General features: G+C 36.3%; 2 protein-coding genes across 7 annotated transcripts; one reads left to right on the forward strand and one right to left on the reverse strand.

The window, feature by feature from the left end:
- The first annotated feature begins 10234 nt into the window (after positions 1 to 10234).
- LOC132606661 (pentatricopeptide repeat-containing protein At2g17033) lies at positions 10235 to 13868 on the forward strand. Of its 6 annotated transcripts, none has more exons than XR_009570006.1 (4): positions 10237 to 10511; positions 10586 to 10909; positions 11444 to 12740; positions 12905 to 13868. XR_009570006.1 is itself a non-coding variant. In XM_060320254.1 (3 exons), the coding sequence occupies exons 1-3, from the start codon at positions 10389 to 10391 to the stop codon at positions 12536 to 12538; spliced, it is 1542 nt and encodes a 513-aa protein (XP_060176237.1). In that variant the 5' UTR covers positions 10237 to 10388; the 3' UTR covers positions 12539 to 13868. The 6 variants fall into 6 exon arrangements, 4 of the variants coding, with proteins under 4 accessions (XP_060176240.1, XP_060176237.1, XP_060176239.1 ...); XR_009570007.1 differs by having other exon boundaries at positions 12908 to 13868; XM_060320254.1 differs by having other exon boundaries at positions 11444 to 13868.
- A 129-nt stretch (positions 13869 to 13997) lies between these two features.
- Positions 13998 to 19290, reverse strand: LOC132606663 (mechanosensitive ion channel protein 6-like). Its single transcript, XM_060320258.1, has 5 exons — positions 16960 to 19290; positions 15994 to 16117; positions 15336 to 15629; positions 14761 to 14963; positions 13998 to 14616 (listed from the first exon to the last, which is right to left on the reverse strand). Exons 1-5 carry the CDS (start codon positions 18996 to 18998, stop codon positions 14328 to 14330), a joined length of 2949 nt encoding a protein of 982 aa, XP_060176241.1. The 5' UTR covers positions 18999 to 19290; the 3' UTR covers positions 13998 to 14327.
- Between the last annotated feature and the right edge of the window lie 739 nt (positions 19291 to 20029).

The following is a 20029-nucleotide window of genomic DNA, read 5'->3' on the forward strand; positions in this document are numbered from 1 at the left end:
TTTTTTTCAATAAGTGTTTATTTTAAAAATAAGTGAGGCATTTGGTTAATTTTTTGGGAGAAAATAAGTACTATTGGAAAGTAGAAAAAATTGTTTTTCGGAAGCTTTAAAAAAATTGTTTTTGCCCAAAAGCATTTTTTTTAAAAATACTTTTGAGTTAATAAAAACACTTAAAAGCACTTTTTAAAATTTTAACCAAACACTAATTGTTGCTTAAAAGTGTTTTTAAATTAATTGGCTAAACACAAACTGTTTTTCGACAAAAGTAATTTTTTGAAAAGTACTTTTGAAAAAAAAACACAAAATAAGCTAATTTTAAAAAAACACAAAAAAACTAGTTTACGACTCGTATTTAGAGTGGTTGATGAGGGCAGAACACTGCAATGTTGCATTTTAGTTTACGATCAGGTTTACGGACCGTATTGTGAAATATGGTCCGTCCTCCATGGTCGTAAACTAGCATGTAATTACAGTGCTCACTGTTTGGTAACAATGTTAAATACGCCCTGGTTTACGAGCCGTATTGTGAAATACGGTCCGTAAACTTCAGGCGTATTTTGCAATGTTGCTAAACAGTGTCTTACAACTGAACTTACCTGCTTTTCAGCAGAATTTTCTGTGATATCTTCCTGCACCAAAACAACTATTACCCTATATGTAATAAAAAAAAAAACAAAAGAAAAATAAACATTACACTCGGGTTGCCTCCCAAGAAGCGCTTGATTTAACGTCGCGGCACGACGGTGGTGACCAATCACTCCTTATCTTGGTGCACCAGATCCTTGTTCGTTCCGAGGTGTTTCAACCTGTAGCGATCAACAATCCTATCCTCCGAAATCATGTCGTGATAGTACTTCAATCTCTGCCTATTCACCTTAAATGTCCGAGTACCATCTCCGGACTTCAATTCAACCGCTCCATAGGGTGACACACCTACCATCTCAAACGGACCAGACCACCTGGATTTAAGCTTACCCGGTAGCAACTTCAGCCGAGAGTTAAACAGTAATACAGAGTCACCCTTGTAGAACTCTCGCTTCAGAATCTTCTTGTCATGGTATTGCTTCATCCTTTCTTTATTAAGGGCTGCACTCTCATATGCCTGGTACCGAAATATATCCATCTCATTTAATTGAAACAACCGTAGCTTGTTTGCTTCCTCCCAATCCATATTTAGTTTCTTCAGCGCCCACATGGCTTTGTTTTCAAGTTCAACCGGCAAATGACAAGCTTTCCCGAATACAAGCTTGAAGGGTGAAGTCCCAATTGGAGTCTTGAAAGCAGTCCGGTATGCCCATAGAGCATCATCGAGCTTGCGGGCCCAATCAGTTCTATTGGCATTCACTGTCTTTGCTAACATAACTCGTATAAGCTCTCAAACCCTTTCCCCTAGTCCTCATACCAAATTAGAGAAAATCTAAGGTGAATCAAGGGGATTAACACACCAAGAAGCTAAGGAACCTTGTTGATGTTGAGTTGTTCTACTTGTGTTGAAGATTGGAGCTTTCTTTGTGGTGAAGTGATCTGAAGTTGGTGTTGTTCTTGCTTGTTTGAGGTAAGATTTCATCCTTTCTAGATGTACTTGAGTTTGTGTAACCTTTAGCCAACTTGTTTGATAAGAAAGCAGGAAAGATATACTATATTGCATTCTTGTTATTGTTATAGTGTGGATTGTTCTTGATAGCTATCCAATGTTGTTGAAGTGGTTGGATTAACATGAGAAATAGGTGTAAATAGTTGTTGTTGTTGTTGATGTTGTTATACTCCATGGATATGAGAAGAAAGCATGTATAGAAATGTAGTATATAAGTGTATATTAGGTTGTTTAGTGTATACTCAAGTGTTGTTGTGATTTGGATCTAAGGGAAGGTGAAAGAAGGTTGTAGTTGATGTTGTTGGTTGAGTTGTGAACTCTTATTAATTAGGGGAAATGCTGCCCCGATTCTTTATCAAACGAGTTAACATTTGATATAAAACGTATACTAGTATTCACTGAGTTAACGAGTGTATTATCATTATTATAGGTTGAAGTGCTATTCGACGAGTTTCATTATGTAATGGCATTCCTTTTTTCCTTCATTGGTATGATCCCATGATTAGATGAGTTAGATGAATCATATGAGAGGAACACATATCGTAGATATCTTGTCTTTAGTGATGTTACAACTTCCCGTGTGTTTACACCGTATCTTCTCGATGGATTCCTATCTGCTCCATATCTTTCCTTGATGTTAGAAAGAGATAAAGGGATACTTCAGTGTCTTCATGCATTTTGTTATACACATGATATACACCATCATATACATATACTTTCTGTAGCCTGGCCACTTGGTCAGTGAGATATTGTTATTTCCTGGCCTCAGAGTTGGTGAAAGATGTTATTGCCTGGCCACTTGGTCAGTGAGATGATACTATTGTCTGGCCTATGGTCAGTGAGAGGTTATACTTGTGTGGCCTTACAGTCAGTGAGATTTTACAGTTGCCTAACCTGTTTGTCAGTGAGAGATACACCGAGTCCTATATGTGGCAAGCTAGCTATGATATTACCATATTGCATTGTGTTGATTCAGCATAGGTGAGCATACCTCAGAGTATTCTTTGGCTTCCATATTACTATGCTTTCAGTTCAGTTTTAGCTTTCAGTTATTCTATTGCCTTACATACTCGGTACATTATTTCGTACTGATGTTCTTTTTGCCGGGGGCGCTGCATTCATGCCTGCAGGTCCTGATAGACAGCCGGATAGACCTCCCTAGTAGACAGAGCCAGACATCAGCTAATTGGTAAGCTCCACTCATCCGGAGTTGTCAGGTCTAGACCTTGGAGTCCTTTTTGTGTATATAGACATGATGGGTAGGCCGGGGCCCTGTCCCGACTATGATACAGTTCTATGATCTCTAGAGGCTTGTAAACTAGTCCTGTATGTTTTGCATGTCAGTATTTTGGCCTTGTCGACCCTTTGTACATATTCATTTGTAGACATTCATGGCGGCCTCGTCGGCCAGCACAGTTATGTATATATGTTTTGGGTGTGCGTGCCCTTCAGATGTGATAGTTATTACTTACAGATGATTCAGGATACGATTTTGTCGGTGTTGGTTGGTATTGTTTGTTTGCAGATAGGTCTCGTCGATCTAGGTTGAGGGTTATCACTCCGGGATAACAGTTACAAAGTGGTACGCTCGGGCCGAGTATGGCACCGGATGCCAGCCACGCCTCTCCAGATTTGGAGCGTGACAGTGAAGAAATAGGGCCAAAGCATGACTTTCAAATTCGGTATTTTCTATGCCAGATAAGTACCGACATTATAATGTATGATCGAAAGGAAACAAACTAGTTGTCACACCCTATTTTAACCGGGCTAAAATTTAGAGGTACGACGTATTGGTGATTCCTATTTGTTTTATTTTAAGGAGTCGCCACCTAATTAATTTAACGGTGAATTAGGACACCAATGTTAACTAAGGTAAAGTTAAAACTAAACCTCTGTTAATAGTCTGCTTAACCAGTGTGATTCTAGGTAAGGGCTCTATGTTATCCTAAAGGGAAGGGGTTAGGCATCCTTTAGAATCCGTTAACTTACGGTTATCCAACCAAACTTAGGTCAATTAATTAAGATGGAAATTCATATAAAAGAGGACTTTGAATGTCATTTTAAATAAACTCAGGCTTTAAATCAAATGCAATTTAACAATAAAACTCATAAGAGATAATTTGCATAAAAGAGGATTTAAATGCTATTTAAATAAAAGCTTAAAATGTTGCTAAGACTTTATATGAAATATAGTAAATGCTATTTAAGATGAGACTTGTAGGGAATATAACATTTTTTTTTTGCCTATAAATAATAGCTTTTGAGAAGAGATTTAGCAATTTTGAACTTTATATGAATGTGGCAAATGTAAAAAAATCTAAGCTTATGAATAGGGTTCAAAATAAAGCGAGTTTTCTTTCTCCTTTTTATTATTTTATAAGTTATGTTTAGTTAAAAATATGATTGATTCAAACTTGAAGAGTTATTAATATAATATATTACTTGAGTTTATATTTGCATATTAATGACGTTTTGAAATGTTTAGATAATAGAAAGATAAAACACAATTCTTTTAATTCAAAATATGTAATCATGCTATGTTTTGAGAATCAATTATTCGGAAAATGAATTAATCGTTAATTTCCTTGAATTATCTACCCATTACTAAACCCACTAATGTCTCCAAGGTTCATCTAAATTAGCAAAATAAAACATTAGACATACAAGTCAAATGTAAAAGATAAAATAGAGGAGAGAGTTAAATGGGATCAGCCCATTTTAAAAAGACAACTGCAATCTGTTTGCCATTGGGCTTGGCCCAGAATTCCCTTTTTTATGCTTGCGGGCCGCTGCTGCTACACACATGGGCCAAGGCCCAAATTTTGTTTTCTTTGTTGCGAATAGGCCTGATGGGAAAATGACTCGAGAATATTGTGTTGGGCCTTTAGCCCAACACCGAATGCGGGAGGGATGAGTCCCCTGGACTCGTATGCGAGTTTCATGCATAAAAATGAAAGGAAAAGGATTAGTATTTAATCGATGAATAAGGTTAAACATGTAGAATGTAATTCAAAACGAATCAATAGATTATGTATATACTGTGTATATTTTGTATATCTTATGTATATACATTCATAACGATGCATAGAAGGTCAATACCGGAATCCCGGGCATGGCTAACAATTAGGCCTGCTGCTACAGAAACAGTAAAAAAAAAACTTTCCACTGAAATAGGATAAACCAATCAAGCAAAGGAACATAAAATCCAATATCATAAATTATAGGACAAACTAAGTTAATAACATGAGAATAAGAATGACATGATATGGCTAGACTAAACAAAGATAGGGGCATTATGATTGTAATCGAGAGATATACCATATATACACTGGATATACCATTCGTATATACCATGGGTATACAGAGCTCTGTACGCACCTGATATATTCGGTATACCTTTAGTATGCATGGTTTGCATCTCAGCAGAACAAGCATGTAAACTTAAGAAGCATCTAACTCTATCATTTATGATAAACCCATCATATATCATTATTAATTACCTATTCGTCATTGTATAAGCTTCACATGAACACATAAATCCTAGTAAAGACTAAAAATAACTGAACGGAATCAGGACATAAACAGAAAGATTCTGTTAGCTGGAAACCAGAACCATAAAACATGAACATCTAGACCTCTTAACCACTAAAATGAGACAAATCAGAAAGCAATACATAGGCAGAATACAAACGAGCAGATTAGCAGGCCTTGAAATCCCCTTTTTGAACAAATGATACAGACATGCATTACACACAATTGGTTTAAGGTACTTTCCCATAAGAGAACAAACAGATTTACATAAGTGTTGCATGGTATATTTCGATCGTATTTCAACCAAACTAAGACCCACAACATGTGCAAATTCCTCAGATTATCCACTGAAGTCCATAGCTATCATGTTTTGCAATAGGAAGAACATAAACTCTAAAAAAAAAAACACTCTATCCTCATTCTAAGACCCAGAATTCTAGACCAATTAGCAAGATTTATAGCTCATACTGCACAGCCCAAAACAGAGTCGCACAGGGGTCTTTGTAAAATATTATGTAATGATTGAATGCATGTGAAGAATTATTTCAGATGAAGTATTGTATAAATAGGCAAATAAGCATGAACAGGCAAGCTAAAATGCAAGGAAACCAGATCATATATAGAAAGATACAACTATATGCGCATTCAGGATCAGACCATTGTCAACAAGGAGTAGAAATCAAGCGAGATTCAGAGAGTGTTTAGAGATGTTTCCAGCCATAAGAGTAACTGAGCAGCAGCCCATAACAATTGAGCAACAACCAACAATAGTCAAACAATGTCTAGCCAAAGACATGGCCCCAGATATAGGTTTGGTTTCAAACAATAAGTTTCTTTTGCCTTCAAAGCGATATATAGCAGTAGTAATTCAACCAGTGGGTGGTATGTTGTAGTAAACAATAGTAACAGGCAGCCACATATAGGAACAGCCACATTAAGACAAATTCAGCATACTCAGATCCCACTTTAAACTAACTCTTAAGCATACGTAATGACACTATATATCGTTATCACGGATGGCATTTTAAGCTTACTCCAAATTAGACCAGGATTTCTCTTAATCATATCACACTCTATCAGTCTAAGTCAACAAATGATCAAATAGGCTTTATACCAATCTCAGATAACTCATCACTCATTTAACTTAACATTTTATTCAACTAATCATGTTTTGGTAAAAACACCAGCAGACAGGTTCAATTATTCAGGCATGATATAAGAACAACATCAAGTTTTAGCTAGGTTCAAAATGATACCAAGAAATGTATAAGTAACTTCAAGACTTGCACATGCTATAAACCAAAAGATATGGCAAAGGACAGGAAATCAGTCTTGCTTTTGAAGGGTAGAGACTTTAAGCGATCAGTGATCAGATGATTCATTTTTAGTGATTTTAAGATTCAAGATCCCATCTCTGGTTAAACTTTGCTCTCCCTTTTAAGACTCAGCAACCAAAACAATAAGCCATAACAATGAATTTATCAAGCAGCAACAGATCAGTCCGAAATTTAAAGATTTAGAATTTAGAGTCATTTTTACTACTGTTTTAAAGCCTACCAGCAGCAATTGATTGGAAAAGAGAGAATCTTGACATGTCATTTCTAGCTTATACAACATGATGTGGGAAATACAAACAGGGCTAAGAATAATCCATAGATGAAATGATTCCTAGAAGTTCTACTTGGTTCAAAATGAATTTTCTGATGTAAAAAAAAAGTACTGGAACTACTGGTTCTGTTGAAATCTGTTGAACAAGATATTTACACTTAAGAGATGTATACATTTATTTATCCACCATAATTTCCATTCTGTTTCAATGCTCAAGGCAAATAAATGGCTTACAAGAAGAGCCTATCATTTATACGCAAATCACATTTTAGACCATTACGATCACTGTTCGACTCTGCCGGACCTTCTACAAACAAATTTGGACTTTCCAAATAAGAAATCATGATTTAGACAGGACTTCATTCGACATATGCATACTTAATTGGAATAACAGCATCCTTAACATACAAAACAACTCATTTAGTCATATCCGAAATTTGTGAAAGCATTGTTAACTGAATACGAGCTTACCGTGTTCTTCAAAATAGGACACATGTTAATCATATGTAAGTTAGTAACATGGTTTCAAAATTGTCATTATCAGTTAATACGTGGTGCACATAAAAACACATCAAACCTATTTGACTCAGAATTTTAAACAGTAAGTATGCTAATCGCCGAACTAAGCATATGGATATAGATTGACATTAAACATGGGTATCTAATTAAACATATAAACAGGTTTGATGCCTAATCTAAATCAGCTACCAATTGAACAACATGATTAACACACTAAACGAACATGAAGTTACACTGAGTAGGATTAAGCCGAGATTAACCAATTTTGCAGAAAATAGTTCAAGTAAACACCAAACAGATAAAAAATGAATTTCAAGGAAGAGGGGAAAATTACCTTCTTCGGGTGCAGCGAAGTGGGAGCGGGGTTTCGATATCTACCTCGAACACTCGTTGAATCCGAGTTTGCGATGCTCGGATTCAAAACCAAACCAACGCAAACGAAACAAAAAATGACTGGAATTCGGACTGGATATTCAGAAATATTGCGACTAAAAGAAAACTAATATTTTCTCCCGGGGTTGAGACGGCTAAAGCTTATGTTTTTATAGGGGATTTTGCGGTTTTTCTTCCGTCTCCTCCTTCCTCCATTTCTCGTTCCCAATCCCCCTCTTTATAGGTTTTCGCTTTGTGTTAAAAGAAGAGAGAAGGGAGCGGGAAAGGGAGAGAGAGAGAGGAGCGGGGTGGTGGGGACGAAGAAGATGATGATGATGAAGAAGAGGCGCGGGTGGTGGTGGGGATGACGATGAGAGAAGAGGGGAAATGAGCGGCGGAGGAAAAAGAAAAGGGGAGGGAACCCTACCTGTTTTCTTCAATTAAGAAACGGGTCGGGTCCATTTTTGGACTGGGTAGGATTTGGGTTGTGGGCTGATCTGAAAAATGTGGGCTGGTCATTATTGGACTGGTCCAAGCAGGTTTGTGGAATGGATGAGCCCAAAATTTGACTGATGGATTTAAAATATGGGGCTTTATAAAAAAGACCATCAATTAATGACATAACAACGTGTGCTAAAATATAAAATATGCAATTATTAATGCTCAGATAATATATGTCGTCGTAATAGTCGTGCAATAATATTTTGAAAATCCACAGTAAATAAACACTACTATTTAATTATGCGAAGATAAATACGATGTGTGTGCGTAAGCTGGTAAAAAATGCTGAAATGATAAAAAATAACTATGAATTATAATAATAATAATAATAATAATAATAATAACTGTAATAGAATAATAAAACGTGAGTATTAATAAGAGGCTAATAATTATAGTAAAATATAATTTTTTTTTTTAATTTTTCCAAAATATTAGAAGCGTAAATATGTATTTCGGAGGAGAGGCGGGACAAAATTGGATGTCAACACTAGTAACATACATAACTACTCTCTCCAATCAAGCACACAACAATATTACTAAAGCACCACAACTAAAATACACACTTCAGAGAAAAGCTAAACATAAGATCAAAGAAGAGGCTTTTAAGTGTTTCATGTTTTAAGGGTATAAATTTATATATGCTTAACAGGTATAAATGTAACTTTAAATATTGTTAAAGTGTTAACAGTATATCCAATAAGGAAATTGAGTAATTCATATCCCGCACTGTTAAGTCATTAATTATAAATTTCAATCTGTTCACCAATAGTTAATCTGTTAACTCGATAGCAATAACTCAATAAATCTATTTTGCGGTTGGGTTATCGATTATGGTTCGGTTTTGAATAACCTATTGCCAGATATATCAGAAGTTTACTTGCACAAGTAATATATTTTCTCTGTCTCAAATTATTTGTCACTTTTTTGTTTTACACGCCCCTCAAGAAATACTCCCTCCGAATAAAAAAGAGTGTCCACTTAGCCATTTGCACACCCCTTAAGAAAATAATAACTCCTACAAAAACTAGGTAAGTTGACTAAACTACCCTTAATTAAATAGGAATTGAGATTTGATCACATAGCACTTATTAGGGGCAAATATGAAAAAATAAGATTAATTATTGCTTGATTTGATAAGTAGACATTCTTTTTGACCCAAGAAAAAAAGGCTAAGTGGACACTCATTTTGATCCGGAGGGGGTATTAATTAGAAGGGATGTTTGACTAACTTCACCCTTATTTATGTCTAAGTTATAATCTATCTCCATTAAATGTTTACTCTATTTATGTGTCATCTTCATTAAAGACAAAATATTATCAAGGGTAAAATGAAAAAAAATAATTAATTGTGCATTGAACTTTTAAAATGATAAATAATTTGAGATAACTATTTTTAATAACTACGACCGATAATTTGAGACGAAGAAGGTATCAAACTTCAAGTAAAAATTGTAACTTCGGAAGCGAAATTTTACATAATCGCCTATATTGAAACTTGTTTCCAAAGTAGCTAAATTTATTTTAAAAAACTCCTTAATTTTGCGATTTGACCAGGTATAACCCCATTAAAAGAAATGCTCCATATATATTCATGCCGTACATAAATTTTCAAATACACTCGTTTCGCTGATGAAATTTAGAAAAAAATCATTTAGCTTATTTTTAATTGAAAAATGCCACATGATTTTTAAAAAATAAGTCTATTCATTTTTTTTACTAGACTTATTTTTTAAAGTCAGATAATTCTTTTTTCCTGATGGGTTGAGTCTAGTTCGTTTATAAAATGGGTAGATTTTTTTTCCTTGAAGTAAAGAAGATATTTTTTAAAGCGAACCAGACCACTAGAAAAAAATTACCACGTATGCCTTACAAAAAGAAGTCTACTATAAAATGGTACACTTTTTTTTTAAAGTCATGTGACGTTTTTTAATTAAGAAATAAACTTTTTTTTAAAAAAAAAAAATCTGTCAGCGAAAAAAATATTTATACATTTTAAGTATATACACACCTTTTTTTTTTTAACGAAAGCTATATGTGTTCTAAATAGGAAGAGTATATTTGCACCTTTGTCAATTTTTTTTAATAAATTTCGTGTATGAAATCGGCTATATGTCCACCTCTCCTCACTGATTCGAATTGGCGGGTACACCTTACTAAAAAAGAAATTGCTATCTGCAAGGATTTTTTCACTCCTAAAATTCGAATTCAAGACCTCACAAGGACAGCAGACATATAAATAAAGATTTATATTAAGCGGCACTTCATGATTTTTTATTTTTTTTTGGTTAAAAGCATGAAAATAAGGCCCCTAGCGATAGGGGGAAAGAAGAGTGGGCATGTGGGCTTCTTTCGCTTTTTGGTAGTCGAAGATAGAGTCCGAAGTAAGGTTAGTGACGGGAACTTAGCTATCTTTTGGTCAGGTAAAATAGGAAAAATGCGTAATTGGCTAATTGCGTACAGGTGGATTCAATCCATTTTACAGATAGTCTCTATCACGCAATAAATTCCTCGACGACGATGATCGGAAGTATCCTTCTGCCGGCGCCGGCGCCGCTGTTAAGTCACCGGCATCCACGGCGGCCAGGCCCTCCATGGTCAGTGAGCAAACAAGGCCAACGCTTTATCTCGACCGTTATCGCAACTGACTCCGAAGATATCTCCGCTACTCACCGCTTACTCCGCAAATTCGTAGCGTCATCTTCCAAACACGTGGCTCTCAGTACTCTATCGCACCTTCTGTCTCCGAATACCTTGAACCATCGCCTCTCTTCTCTTGCCCTCCCCGTACGTCTCTCTCTGTTGTTAAATGAGTTATTGCCCAATTGTATTGTGTTCAAGGTTCATTTGAGTTAAATACTGACAACATTTCATATATAGCCATAGTTCTGCCCCTAATTATGAAACACAGCAATAGTTTGTATATTTACGAAATATAGCAATAATTGGAATACACTGTCTTCACACGCAAGCGAAATACCTGTATCCCCCTACAAGGGTCACACATACAACTTACATGCATACCAAATACACTATGTATTGTAATTTTTTTAAGCTATCATTATTTCAGATAATTATATTAGAGTGACTTAGTTTGCTAAGTAACGTAATAATTGGTTATAATCCATTGATTCACAGTTGTATAATTGTGTATTTCTGTTTGTCCTACAGCCTATTTATTGATCACCGCTAAGTATGACTTCATGCGAACCAGATTGTTTGTTTCCAGCTGTATTATTATGTGTTTCAGTTTTGTTATACTTAATTTTTTTTTGGTTAATGATAAGTCTGATTAAATGCAAGGCAAAATGCTATTTGCAGTTGTATTTGGAAATCAGTGAAGCGTCATGGTTCGATTGGAACTCGAAACTAGTGGCGGATTTGGTTGCATTGCTTTACAAGCTAGAGAGATTTGATGAAGCTGAAATCCTAGTTACTGAAACAGTATCTAAATTGGGAAGCCGAGAACGAGATTTGTGTAGTTTCTACTGTCAATTAGTCCATTCACAATCTAAGCACAATTCGGAGAGAGGAGTTTTGGATTTTTGTACGAAATTGAAGCTGGTTCTCTTGTGTTCGTCGTCTGTTTATTTGAAGCAACGAGGGTATGCCTCAATGGTTGATGCATTTTGTTCTATTGGATTACCGCGTGAAGCTGAGGCATTGATGGAAGAGATGAAGGAATTAGGATTGAAATTGTCCAAGTTTGAATTTAGGGCTCTAGTTTATTCATATGGACAATCAGGATACTTTGGAGATATGAAAAGGATTGTAGTTGAAATGGAGAGTATGGGATTTCAATTAGATACAGTTAGCTCGAATATGGTGCTTAATTCATTTGGATCTCACAACGAGCTTTCAGAAGTGGTTTCTTGGCTCCAAAAAATTGAAGCTTCAGGTGTTCCGTTTTCAATTAGGACTTACAATTCGGTGTTGAATTCGTGCCCCACGATTAGTTTATTGCTGCAAGATCCGAAGAGTGTCCCTCTTTCTCTGGAAGAGTTAATGGGTAATCTGGATGAGAATGAAGCAGCTTTGGTGAAGATATTGGTTGGATCATCGGTTTTGGAGGAGACAATGCAGTGGAAGCCTTCGGAGTTGAAGCTGGACTTGCATGGGATGCATTTGAGCTCTGCTTATGTGATAATATTACAATGGTTTCATCAGCTTCAATGCAAGTTTCTTGCTGAAAATCTTGTTATTCCAGCTGAAATCACAGTGGTGTGTGGAGCAGGAAAACACAGCGTTGTTAGAGGAGAATCCCCTGTGAAAGGGTTGATCAAGGAAATACTGCTGCGGGCTGGATGTCCACTCAGGATTGATAGGAAGAACGTTGGATGTTTCATTGCTAAGGGAAAAATTTTCATGGAGTGGTTAGCAAATTATAATGCCACTATACATGAAAGGATATCCTGACAGCCACAAGTCTAGATGATTAATCAATGTTTAATGAAGAAAGATGATATCACGAGAGAGTACAAGAAGAAGCAGAAGATATTGAATTGGATCGATCCCTATCAATCCAGTTGATTATGATTGACAGTAGAAACACGATCATCGGGTATCCTCAAACATGCACTTTTCTGTTAGAATCAGTGAGACCGCTGATAAGAGAAAGGTAAATCATCATTAATTGTTGAAGCGTGCTGCTTTTTATTGAACAATCATCCTCAGCTATTGAAGCATCTAAAATTTTGCTGAATATCGTGAGCTGTTCTAGCATTTAATATTTGGTCATTGGTCTAATTAGCTGTGTTTCACAATTGCAAAACTCATGCATAGAAGTCCAACAAACAAATCGAGCTGCATAAGCAGTTCAATGCAGCATAGAAGTAAGCAAAAGCAGCGATTTGCACCCAAAATGGAGAACCAATTGTTGCAAGATATCCTGTGTAAGCAATATATGAAGTCATTACTCTTGCAGGCTTTATGAGCAAATTCTTAAAGATCAAGGTCCTTGTTTGGATGATTATTCATAATAGTGGAAGACAAACATGAGGGCAAAACTTATTTGCAGCATAGATTGCTCTACCTAACCAATCACATTACAATGTCTACTGCTCTGTGGAGAACACTGGGTAGCAAAAACATTGTCATTCTGTCTCGTGATGGTATTCAAAAAACTGTCAGCAAAATGCAACATCCACCTTTCTACAAGATTTGCTAGACCATCGGTGTACTAAGGAGTATTTACAAGTTCTTTGGGTCAAGAAGTAGGAACCTCTCCAACAAGTATAGTCAACGAGCTTTCCCTTCCACATCAAGAGGCAATGATGTGTAGCTACAACACGAACAACAATTCTGTGCAATTGTGCTTCAAAATTTCTGATGTCCAGCCAGACTTTAGCAAGGTCAGCACAGAAGTTAGGCCCATTATTTTATCCGTGGTATATAAATGTTAGATCAATGATCAGTAGGTGGAAAGAATCCTTGTACTAAAAGATTCAGGCAACTGAATGCAATTCACTCAACTAACCACTTCCTTCTTGCGAAGACGATACTCATTGCAAGAAGAGGATTTACTGGTTTACTATTACTTAAAAGAATCTCACTTCAAAGTAGCTTAGCAAAAGCCGCCTCCTATTAAATTTATCATTTACAAGAAATGTTGCACTTTATGGGCTCGTCTATAGGTGAATCCTCCAATATTACAATCCTACTTGATCCCAATCGATCCCGAATTGCTCATTGGTGTAATCCATTTTCATGCCACATTATAAAAAGGAAATTTTATAACCTTGTTTTCTCCTCTTGATCAATATATTCATCATTAGTAGGCAGGGATAGATGTGTATCTTCGTAGCCGGTATAATTGGCATGGATAGATGTGCTTCCTTGATAGCATATAGAGACACACTCATTACTTTTGCTTCAAACTATTTTATATAATTGCATGCTTTAAAACCAAAAATTTTAGTAATATGTATTTATACTAGTTTTACAACCATTGTCACTATGTGGATGAAGTAGTGGTACTTTGTACCCCAAATCCTGAATCTGCCTATGTTAGAAGGGAAAAAATGCTAATTATTGGAACCTTATCTACTTTCAAAAGTGGAAAACAACGTATGCCGAGACCATCAAGGGTAAGACACCAAAAACCCCATGGCTTGATGTTCTATGCTAATAAATGAACACCAAAAATATAACTCTCGCCTCTGGAAATTGGAGCATCTGCGAGCCAATCCCTATTAGATTTTCTTGCTTAATTCCCAGCAGTAGGCCAAGTTGAGGGAACCCTGTTGGAGGTGATGGGAGGCATACCACGAATATTGATGTCAATGGGATACAGTCGGTACTCAATGTCAAGCTCTTTGAAAATTTTAACCATCTCCTCAACCAATTGAGCTCGTCTGAGCCATCTCTCTCCCATGTCCTGATGGTTGATTCTATGTCTGATCCATACGGACAGTTTCAACCTGTTTAGATCTTCTAGGTTCATCAATACAACCAAAGGAGAGGGATACCAGTGATCCTTCTTACTCTCAATATAACTGCAATAGCAAGCCACAAATATTATATTCAGTCATAGACTCATAACTCATACTTGTTTAAATCTTCCAGGTTCTACGTACTTGCTGCAAAGTACTCATAATGGTGATAAAGGATTATATTGGATAACAAGAAAAAATATATACCTGGTTATTCTTTGTTTCATGGCAGCAATTTTCTCTGCTGGTGTAGCAATGTGGACCGTAAAATCAACCGTGTCTCCCATATCAGGACTACGGTAATAATTGCCAATAGGTCGTGTTGAAAGAGTACTATTTGGATATATTATCTTTTGGTTGTCAAATCTCAGAAAGACAGTAGTTAAAATATTCATCTCTTCAACAATCATCTGAAAATCGAAATGTATAAATCAGGCCTTACTAAACACATGAATACACTAAAAAATAATATCCCACTCTATTCCATTTTATATAACACACAAGTCTGATCTAAGAAGATTGACACCATTTTATATTTGAAAGTTTTTTAATGTTAAACTTCCCATTTTACCCTTAATGACATGCTTTATAACCATATAATTGTCATGACATGGTTAAGACCACAAGCTCTAACAATGCTTTTGGTATGTGTCAAAAAGTCCATCTTTCTTAACTTATGTGACCTGCCAAAAACCGTCATATAAAATGAAAAGGACGGAGTATTACTATGGTTGAATAGACATAATAAAATAGAAAAAAGATTAAGAAAGTATGCTATATACCTGAACTCCATCAACCTCACATCGGTCGCCCACATCAAAGGGATGCATCACAAATAAGAAAATGATAGATTCAAATACGGTTTTGCATGTGTTGCCAAATACAAATGCCACCACAACGACTTGAGAGCTGACGAAGAGCAAGAACTTGCTGGTTGCGATCCCCAAAATCACAAGGCAGATGAGCAGAATGATGACGCTGACTAAAACATTCACCATCTGATGAAGTTTGTTCACTGCTGTTTTTGTATCATTTAGCGTCAAAGCAAGAGCTCTTCGTTCTCTAAATGCGTTCACCTGCAAAAATTAAGGATAGCTATTTGATACTCCTATTTGCTTCTGCAGTCTGGCATTTGAAGAGCACCCACCATCTTGGACATAGAGAGTTATTTGATAAGACCACAAAAGTATGTGCCTCAACTTCATCAAGAACTAATGAGCGAAAAGGTAAAGTTAAACTCCTTGCGGATATATGTTGTATCCACTAGCAGTTTATACAATCAGTGCAATTTAACTTGTTGTTGAAGGGTCCTTATCTTATTTTCAGGTTATATTAGTTCCACTGATTGTGGGTAATTTCCTTTTAAGTGATTTGACAATGTATAAATTTTTATACTAGTGTGTAGAAGTTAAATTCAGTGCATCTATGTTCATTTCTTACCACCCAGTTCTTGAGTGATGCTCTACTGATCCTTTCTCTGTCCGGTGATCCTTCCACTAGGTTCATAGTCTTCAAAGCTTCTTCTTCTCGCAAGAAGCAACTTAAGTCCTTCAGATAGATGAACCTGTTAGAAGAACAAAGTTTGGGACTAAATTTACTGAAGTGATATGACCGGTTGACTGCTTTATAAGTATACGATCTCGTCTGACATAGCAAATAGGTCTATCACAAGATAGAATAAAGGGCTCTCTTTTTAGCAAAACATATGGAAAGGTGTTTAACTGATCAAAACATTAAGAGTTAAGATTAATAAAAGTCTCACTGCACCAGGTGGCTGGCTAAGACAAAGCTATATATCAGTATGCACTAAAAAAAAAAAAAAGGGCAGCCCGGTGCACTAAGCTCCCACTATGCGCAGGGTCTAGGGAAGGGCCGGACCACATGGGTCTATTGTAGTAGTCTATATCAGTATGCAGTAGTTATTTCAAAATTAGAAATGATTCAGGACTATGAAATGGTTCTCTCCATAAATTCGGTACTATTATTTTACAGGAATCAAACATGAAAGGATCACGAACTAATGAAAATTACAGATAAGTATCTCTTTTCTTTTATGTTATTTGTATTATCATAATAGGGGGACGAAGCAGGAGAACCTAGGAAACTTGATGATTATGGGATGCTGCAAGTGATCTGTTTGTTTTACCTTTTTTTCTTCTTTTTTGTTATATTTCTCGTCATATTCATTTATCTTTCTTCAGCTTAAAAAAATTACTTATCACATCCTCACAGGAAAATAAACGAAGGTTTCGCCCTTGAAAATCTTCAAAAGCTAGAAAAATAATGTGCTCCCTGGTCCTCTGACCTTAATTTTGACCTCTAAGAAGTTCATTATCTTCTGGTTTTAGAAAAATGATTTGGATTAATTAGATGTTTGACAGACTGAGAGTTCATGAAATTACTTACTTGGACCTAGGCTTGGCAACATTTCTGAATATCTTCCTGGCAGCAACTTTGGCCTCATACTCACTTCTAATCTGTGTAGTAGAGTCGTCTTCTGTTTTGGTATCCAGTATTTGCTCATCCAACGTAGATATTACCCCATACCTTACTATTTTAATCAATCTCTTCATATTCCAAGCTGAAATATTCTTTGGATTCAACTTATGCAAATGATCAATGGATATCCCTTGGTTCTGTTCATCTGGATTCTTTGACAAGGGACCAGAAATACCAGAAATCGCAATACTTACTGTTCTTGATGGTTTTGGTGTTGGTGTTTGTCCACCATTAACACTTGCACCCTTACTACTGTATTGAGGAGCAACAGGGGGCCTAAGTTCTGGTGGCAACTGTGCCCCTGCAATATTCTGTAGCTTCCAAACTTCAGCCATTGTTCTGTCCTCTTCTTCTTGAGATCGATGAATCTCAAGCAGAGGCGGACCTGACAGTGTCTCAATCACATACTGATTGAACAACGACTCTTGAATTCGATCGAAGAAAGTACTAACATGAAATGACGATGCTAGGACTTTAACCATGAGAGTTTTCACCAACCATAACATTGTCCCAATTAACATACATATCATCAGTTTATTGACGTAGTCCAAAAACTTATTACCCTTGTCAACTTTCTGATCAAACATGAAATGCCAAGCAATTAAAACCAAGCCTAACCAAAGACAATTCTGAACAGCCTTTCTAACACCATATACGAAATAAAGTACCCTTTTCCGCAAGAGAAAATTCTTCTCAATAAAGAACACAACTAACCGAATCACCCATCCTGATAACAATCTCCCACATATTAAAACAAGAATCAAAACTTCCCATTTCCACAAATGAAGTCCTTTGTATACTTCTCTCTTCAATAAAGGGATAGTCAGTGTGCAGATTAAAGCTGTAACAATAAGAATAAGACTTATCCATTGTAACAGCGTCCAGCAATCAAGTTTGTCCTTTTTATATTCATCTGGAAGATCTTCATCGAATAATGGATCATCGTCTTCCTCCTCCATTGGCTTTAGCATCCCGGAAGCTCTTCCTAACAGTCCAGATCTTAGCTGACCTGATTTCCCAATTTTTCCTGATTTCCTCTCAGGTATCTCGGGCGGGTCAATTAGTCTTGATTTTGTCTTTACTCTCCCTAACACGCTCGCTCTTCTTTGAAAGGAAGTGCACCTTAGCACCTGATCAGTATCACCAGCACCGTTTTTAGGAGTGTAATAAGTATTGTTGCTGTTATTAGTATCATCTGGAGGAGAATTATTCATGTTTATGGTCCTTCTTCGGCTAAGATACTTTTTCTCATCGGGTGTTGATTCGCTAGTTTCACCATCATCCTCTTCATCGGTCGAGCAATACTCGTTGTCATTATTATAAGGTTGGTCAGGCTCGATGTCAACCACATTACTAGCTGGTGACGGAGCCTGAAATGAAACTCGAAGATCTTTTGATGTCGTATAATGATGATTATGTTTGTAATCAGGAGGAAACATTATGGGGCTGGATCCAGCAGCGCTATGATCATTTTCAGGTTTTGGATGATTCCTCAGCTCGTCCATTTCCAGGTCCATGTCCAATGTCATTTCACATCCAACAGCTCTTTGTTTATTCAAGAACTGTCCAATTAATCTTGAGGGTGGATCCTCAGGCATGTCCTTGCCACGTTGGAATGTCGGTGTCGGGCCACTGCTTTGGGGCCCGCTATTCGTATCTCCTCTCCAGAATTCGTAACTTGGCTCGTGCCATAACATGTTGCGTTCGTTTCCATTGGTTTTGTCTCCACCGTCGATCTTGACAATGACTTCCCGGCGGTCATTAAGATCAACAGAGGATCCTGTCGTCAACGAGGACGAGTTGACGGAGGAAGAAACAGACGGGGCTTCGGGGCTTTGGTGAGCGAGGATGGGTTGGTTTTCGATATCGTGGGCAACGGAAACCTTTTTCTTATAGGAACCATGAGGTACGAATGATTTCTTGAGAGATGAAGAAAGTTGATCCATGATTATGCCAGATGATTTCTATTCCTATGTTCTTGAGGTTTAATTTCCTCTATCCTTCAGCTTGAGAAACATGTTTGTGGATGAATGCTTCGGTTATGGGATATGCTGCAAATGGAAAACGTTATATTTTATGAAATTCCCATATAGAAGGAGTATAATTGTATGTGTGTGTGTTGAGAGATGCTAAAAATAAATTAAAGAGATGTAAAAACTTTGTTTTCTTGCAATCAATTAATTTTGGTAATTGCATGGAAGAAAAAAGGAACAGAATCACAGATGGGATACGCGACGATAAATGAGGAGGTATTAATACGGAGGGGTTTGCGGTAGTGTAGGTTTAGACTTTGTATTAGCCAAGTTTTTCTTTCTTTACCATGCGATAGGTTTGCTTTTTTGGTTGCAGCACATGAAATTCTTGTGCAAGGTTTTCTAGATCACGTTCAATCTTAACCTAAAAGTAATAACATTAATGCACCGGATAGGTGGTACTTACTAGGGATTTCAATGGTTTTTCAAAAACCGACTGAACCGATCAAACCGATTTTCAGATTTTTTTTTAAATGTATAACCTTACTGAATAATTAGGTTAGGTTTTTTTATTTTTAAAAAAATATCGAACCGAATAATTTATTTTCTAAAAATATCAAAAACAGAACCGAAGAATTATACTTGTAGAAATTGTGTTGTATCTATCATGTTTATTATACATTACATACATTAAGTTTAGAGAAAATTGCAATGTATGTTAATTGGGGCAATAATGCTACCAAAATTGATCCATTTTTTTAATTCTTATAATAAATGACTCAAACTTTTCTCTCTCTCTGCCTTCTTATATGTTTGTATATGTTGGTATAAGTGTCTGTATATGTCTGTATATTTTGGCCTATTTTTTATAATGTAAGTTTTGGGTTATTGTTTTGCACCGTAAGTGATCAACTTGTATATTTTTGAAATTTTCCCAATTTTTATTGACATTGGGCCTTGCCTTGGAATGATTTAAATGGAGAGGACTATAATACCTAAACCAA

This window comes from Lycium barbarum, chromosome 8, assembly GCF_019175385.1.
Source record: "Lycium barbarum isolate Lr01 chromosome 8, ASM1917538v2, whole genome shotgun sequence".
NCBI lineage: Eukaryota > Viridiplantae > Streptophyta > Magnoliopsida > Solanales > Solanaceae > Lycium > Lycium barbarum.

What these genes read in the sequence shown, in the direction of transcription:
- LOC132606661 (XM_060320254.1), top strand. Translation starts at nt 10,389, where the DNA reads ATGATTTTTTATTTTTTTTTGGTTAAAAGCATGAAAATAAGGCCCCTA. An exon ending in AAGATAGAGTCCGAAGTAAG is followed by an intron (nt 10,512 to 10,585) that starts GTTAGTGACGGG and finishes AATTGCGTACAG; the next exon opens with GTGGATTCAATCCATTTTAC. An exon ending in TCTCTTCTCTTGCCCTCCCC is followed by an intron (nt 10,910 to 11,443) that starts GTACGTCTCTCT and finishes TGCTATTTGCAG; the next exon opens with TTGTATTTGGAAATCAGTGA.
- LOC132606663 (XM_060320258.1), bottom strand. Translation starts at nt 18,998, where the DNA reads ATGGATCAACTTTCTTCATCTCTCAAGAAATCATTCGTACCTCATGGT. An exon ending in CATCACTCAAGAACTGGGTG is followed by an intron (nt 15,630 to 15,993) that starts GTAAGAAATGAA and finishes TAATTTTTGCAG; the next exon opens with GTGAACGCATTTAGAGAACG. An exon ending in ATGAAACAAAGAATAACCAG is followed by an intron (nt 14,617 to 14,760) that starts GTATATATTTTT and finishes TTGCTATTGCAG; the next exon opens with TTATATTGAGAGTAAGAAGG.